At 36.0% G+C, this 6000-nt stretch overlaps 1 protein-coding gene across 1 annotated transcript in view; it reads left to right on the forward strand.

Moving 5' to 3' along the window:
- The window catches only part of CDK13 (cyclin dependent kinase 13), a 52442-nt gene that overhangs the window by 5415 nt on the left and 41027 nt on the right, over window positions 1–6000 (forward strand). Inside the window, exons 2-5 of the mRNA XM_015813060.1 lie at window positions 215–823; window positions 1188–1358; window positions 2358–2497; window positions 4618–4788. Coding sequence (XP_015668546.1) covers window positions 215–823; window positions 1188–1358; window positions 2358–2497; window positions 4618–4788 — 1091 coding nt within the window. The remainder of the gene's footprint in view (window positions 1–214; window positions 824–1187; window positions 1359–2357; window positions 2498–4617; window positions 4789–6000) is intronic.

Here is a 6000-nt window from a genome sequence, read left to right on the forward strand (position 1 = left end):
TACAGTTAAAATTTGCTTGAAGTATTCTGAAATATAAACACACATTTAAAATTTGTTAGGTAACATAGTGACCTCTTGCTGTTATTAAAGCTTTTTGATTTAAAAAAAAGCCAGTTAACCAATAAAAATATTAATAGAATGGCTGTAAAAGGTGTTCATTGTAATTTAGCATTATAACAATATTTACTCACTAAAACTTTATTTTTGTAAGCAGAAAACCAGCAAAATCCAGAAGCAGAAGTCCTTATTCATCAAGACATTCACGATCTCGTAGTAGACACAGATTGTCAAGATCCAGAAGTCGGCAGTCCAGTATTTCTCCAAGTACTCTGACTCTAAAAAGCAGCCTGGGGGCTGAGCTGAACAAAAACAAAAAAGCCAGGGCAGCAGAGGCAGCTAAAGCCAATGCAAAAGTTTCAAACACCTCTACACCTACTAAGGGAATTGACATAGGAATTGCTGTACAACAAGTGAACAATGTAAAGGAAGTAAAAAAGATAAAAATAGAAAATATATCTTCTCCTTTAAATAGTTCAAGCTTGAAAAATGATAAGACAAAAACAAAAGTTCCTATTCAGGAAACTAAAGTGAAAAACAATGTGACTGTAGAGAAAGTGGCTAAACAGAAAGTTTTAGCAGCAAAAGAAAATAAAACAACCCTTGTGAAACCAACAACACAACCTGTTGCAGTAAAAGAGAAGAATAAACCTCATATCCTAACTGCAGCATCTAAGGAGAAAGACTGTAGTGTTGCGCCAATCACTTCCACTCTGCCACCCTTGCCTCTTCCTCCCATGCTGCCTGAAGATAAAGATACAGATTGGTGAGTTGTGAAATATAATTTTTAAAGATGCAATGTCAACCTGCAAATGCCAGATGGGTTTAATGAAATTAAATACTTTTTGTTATACTAACATTAACTTCTAATCTTATGTATGCTTAAAAAAGCATTTGCAGCCAAACCCTTCACCAATCCATTTTAATGGCTATTTAGAAATGTATACAAAGTACATGGATTAGTACTGATGTTCACTGTGTCTTGTATTTTACCAAAAGTCTAGGTTTAACCTTTTCCCTTACGTTTATATAAGTATGATTTTGGAAAAATGTAGTAGAACCTGATACTTTGTTTTAGTTAGAAATTTGTCATTTATGCTGACAAAAAACATATTTTTATTTTGCTATAGTTTGCAAGGTAACATTTCAGTAAAAGCAGTGAAAAAAGAAGTGGAGAAGAAATTACGCCATTTGCTTGCAGACTTGCCATTGCCACCTGAGTTACCTGGAGGAGATGATATATCCCAAAGCCCAGAAGAGAAAAGGATACTAGTGCCATCACATCATAAAAAGAGACCGAAGTATGTGTATTTATTTTTTAATATATAGATCATAATAAACATAAAATACAAAAATCATTTTAAAATGCTTGTTTCAAGGGAATTGATAACTGATTCACTATAGAATTCTGTTCAGATTGCTTTTTGTATTTTGTGCATGAACAAGTAGAAAAATTAGATTTTAAATTATCAATGGACTTTTATGTTCTTTAATAGATACTGTACATCAGGGCTTTTTTTCTCGGAGAAAAGGTGGCGGAACTCAAACCTGGCCACGCCCTCATCAAACCCTAGGACCGCCCCTTTAGAGAACAGGAATGCAAGTAAAATTTGGGAGGGGCTATTTCCGGTGCGGCCGGCCCGGAAAAAGGTGCCGGAACGCGGTTCCGCCGCGTTCCGGCTGAAAAAAAGCCCTGCTGTACATTCTCTGTACTCTCATTTTTGTTTTGCATCCAGAATTATAGTATTTGGGCAGAAATATACCAATCCATAGATGCATCATTAAATAGTATTTTAAATGCTAAAATAAGATTATATCTTTGTTGTTCTCTGATTTATATGTTAATTTCAGATTGTGAAATAGAGTAATTTAAGAATAGTATTTGAATTAAAAAAACTAGGTGTATTTAAATGTTTCTAGTTGGTATTCCAGATCATTCAATTTCCCTATTTTACCTGTAAAAAAAAAACTGCTTTATTTTATTTGAACTGTAGAAATAGGCAATCTTCACAGTATACTATAATCTGCTTTTGAAAAATACATCCATGGGGGGGGGGTTTAAGGGCAACATGAAACCAAAGTAGCCAATTATGGTGAAAATTGTTGCATAAGATTTGTAGTATAGCACTGCAAGGAGGGGGATATAAAATGTTAATTCACTGTATGAGTGACTGATATTTTAAAAAATAATTTAATATTTAATGGAATATTTGCACAGACAAATGTACCAAGAAGTACTTTTGTAGACAAAAATATAAACATATTCTTGTGGAACAAAATCTTATTAATTATTTGGTTAGGATATGTGGACCACGTCATGGTGAAACAAAGCAGAAAGAAATTGACTGGGGGAAACGTTGTGTAGATAAGTTTGATATCATTGGCATTATTGGAGAAGGCACCTATGGGCAAGTTTACAAAGCCAGAGATAAAGATACAGGTAAGTTTTAAATTATGATTCACAACAAAAATGATGTTATAAGTAATTGTTGCAGTTTCTACTAGTATATGGTCAGAATGCATACAAGTAGACCTTGACTTATGACCATAATTGGGCCCAAAATTTCACTTGCTAAGCGAGACAGTTGTTAAGTGACTTTTACCTCATTTTATGACCTTTCTTGCCACAGTTGTTAAATGAATCATTGTAGTTAAATTAATAACATGGTTATTAATTGAATCTTAACACCCCATTGACTTTGCTTGTTAGAAGGCTGAAAAGCCATCATAAATATGAGTCAGTTTTCAAGCATCTGAATTTTGATCTATAGGGATGCTGCAACACTTATAAATGTATAAAACAATCAGGTCATTTTATTCAGTGCCGTTGTCACTAAATGAATTGTTGTAAGTCGAGGACTTATTCTTTAACATAGATGTTTGGAAAACTTGTATTGGTGATTTTATGGTTTCTTCATGTGTTCCACTTTCTGTTGGGAAGGGAAATTCATATATATAGTAGGAGGTATAAAGATGAGCATTTGTGTTATCAATTGGTTTGGCATTGCATATACCTCATAAAAATGAATATATTCTGGAATTATGATTCAAGGCTGGAGACATGAAAGAAGACATGAAAACTGATTTAAGATGTATTAATTCCACTTAATTAATTCCACTCAGTGCTGATTCCTGGGATTTTTCTGGACTACAGGTAGTGCTTAAAGCTGTTTGTTTAGTGACTGTTCAGAGTTACAACAGCACTGAAAAAAAATGATTTTTCATACAATTTGGGTGCTTGGCAACTGGCATGTATTTATGACAGTTGCTCTGTCCTGGGGTCATGTGATCACCACTTGTAAGCTTTTTTGCTGGCTTCCAACAACCAAAATCATTGGGGGAAGCCAGATTTCTTTAATGACTGCATCATTCACTAAATAACTGCAATGATTTGCTTAACAACTGTGGCAAAAATGTACATAAGACATAACTCATTTAACTGCTTTCTTAGCAATGGAAATTTGGCACTCAGTTGTGGTCATAAATTGAGGATTGCCTGTAGTTTCGACAGCTTACTTGGCAAAATTTTGGAAGGGGTTTGGCATTGTCTTTGCTCAGGCAGAGAAAAAATGATTTGCCTAAGATCATCAGGTGTGTCATTATGTTTAAGGTGAGACTAGAACTCATAGCCTTCTGATTCCTAGCCATTTGACTTAATTATTATATCAAGCTGGCTGTCCAGACTTTTAAAGTTAAGTCAGTCTTGATTAATTGATAGAATACTTGATTTGCTGAATCAAATTGAGCTTAATCGCCTGCATTTTCTGCCTTGCATGAGAAAAGTACATCTTCCTTCTCCCGTCCTTACCACTTTCTACAGAGGGATGATTGAGAGTATTGTGTCATATGGCATTACTGCCTGGTTTGGAAGCATTACTGCTTCAGACAGGAAGGCAGTGCAGAAAATGGTGAGGATGGCAGAAAAGATTATTGGCAGTTCACTCCCTTCTCTCCAGGACATAGCATATAAGCATTTCTTGAGCAGGATCCGCATTCTCTGGGATGCTACACATCCTCTTCATGACCTGTTTTCCTTGTTACCTTCTGGGAGGAGGCTTCATGGTATCTGAAGCAGAACATCCAGATTCAGTCACAGTTTTGTTCCATGCAGTATCAACCTTATGAATTCTCAAACTTCCTCTTTCCGCTGTGTATTCAAGATGGACAGTGATTAATATTTATATGTATTTATATCTAAGGGTATAGGTACAGTATATACATATGTATGTATGCAGCATGCTTATATGTCTTTTATGTATGTGTACACTTTTGAGAACAGGCAGCAGAATTTCATTTTTAATGTGTGCCCACAGTAAAAAAAAATGACAATAAAGATTATCTTATTTTATAAAATGAAAGGCCTTGGTGAACTTCATATTTTGATAAATATAGAGCTTGTAGAGATTTTTAATTCAGAATACTGTAATTTATTAGTTAGCCACAAGGTAGTTTTTTTCTATTTCTATATTCTATTCTTATATATTTATAATATGAAACTATTTTCTGGATATGTCAGTATTTTAGTTTTTGCTAATAATAGTTTGACTAATATTTTCCTAGGGGAAATGGTGGCATTAAAGAAAGTACGATTGGATAATGAAAAAGAAGGTTTTCCTATTACAGCTATTAGGGAAATAAAGATTCTTCGACAACTAAATCATCCAAGTATAATCAACATGAAAGAAATAGTGACAGATAAGGAAGATGCTTTAGATTTCAAGAAAGATAAAGGTATGATCATAAGCATTATTTTGTCAGTACATAATTGTAAAGTAATTTATAATTGTTTCTGGAAAAATACGTCTGATTTTAAAAAAACAGCACGTTTTGAATTGTATTGTTTCAATTCTTGTATATAAAAGTAATATGTTAAATGTGTTTAACCATTCCCTGCATTAATTCTGTCTTGCACCATGCTAGAATATGGAAGACCATGAGTTGTGTTCCACTTAGGCATGCAGGCTGCCTAAGTAATTTTGGTCAGTCACTCTCTTTCAACCCACCTTACAAAGTTGTTGTTGAGGGGAAAATAGGAAGATAAAGGAGTATTAGATATGTTTACTGCCTTGAGTTACTTATTAAAAATGGGGATAAAATAGATAAATCTCCCTAGTTTCTTTCCATTTTGTTGGCCCTATTTGTTATACATTTTACATGAAGTTCTTGACTTATAAGGAGTTGCTTAGTTACCTTTCAGTTATGATACATACCCCCCAATTCTGAAAGCTACTTATGACCAAGCTTCGAAGTTACAGCCACTGCAGTGCCCTTGGGTTCATTCACCTTTACCACCAACTGCAGGGATGCTGCAGCAGCCCTTCCACTTGTCTCCCCCTCCCTGTCCTGCCCTGCTGGGTCCCCAGAAACCTTGAGTCTGCTTCTCACCCCACTGGGTTCCCCACCTTCTGTCATGGATCATTGCAGAGGCGTAGCGTGGGGGGTGCAGGGGGGGCCGGCCGCACCGGGCGCAACATCTGGGGGGGCGCGCTCGCACTCGCAGCTCTCTGCCCCTGCCTGGCTCACTCACTCTTTCTGCAGTGCTGGCTGTGCGAATCCGATCCGAGCCACCGGGTCGCCGCCCACTGTGGAGGGGGGGCGCAAATTACTTGCCTTGCCCCGGGTGCTGACAACCCACGCTACGCCACTGGATCATTGATTTACCTTTCAAAGACCTCCAGAGCTTGTGTTAGGAAAGACAGGCAGGCATTCTGCCCCTCAGCTTTCCTGGACCTTATTTTTATATATATTTATTTATTTATTTATATTTGAATTTATATCCCGCCCTTCTCCCGTAGGACTCAGGGCGGCTGACAATCTATTTAAAATACATACAAGACAATACAAATTTAAAATTAATTAAAAAGAATATTAAATATTTGTCGAATTAAAATATAATTAAAACCCCCCTAAAAATTACCCTAGGCCAGTCCTGCAAGCTGGAAT

This window comes from Protobothrops mucrosquamatus, unplaced genomic scaffold (assembly GCF_001527695.2).
Source record: "Protobothrops mucrosquamatus isolate PMUCROS unplaced genomic scaffold, P.Mucros_1.0 scaffold131, whole genome shotgun sequence".
In the NCBI taxonomy this organism is placed as follows: domain Eukaryota; kingdom Metazoa; phylum Chordata; class Lepidosauria; order Squamata; family Viperidae; genus Protobothrops; species Protobothrops mucrosquamatus.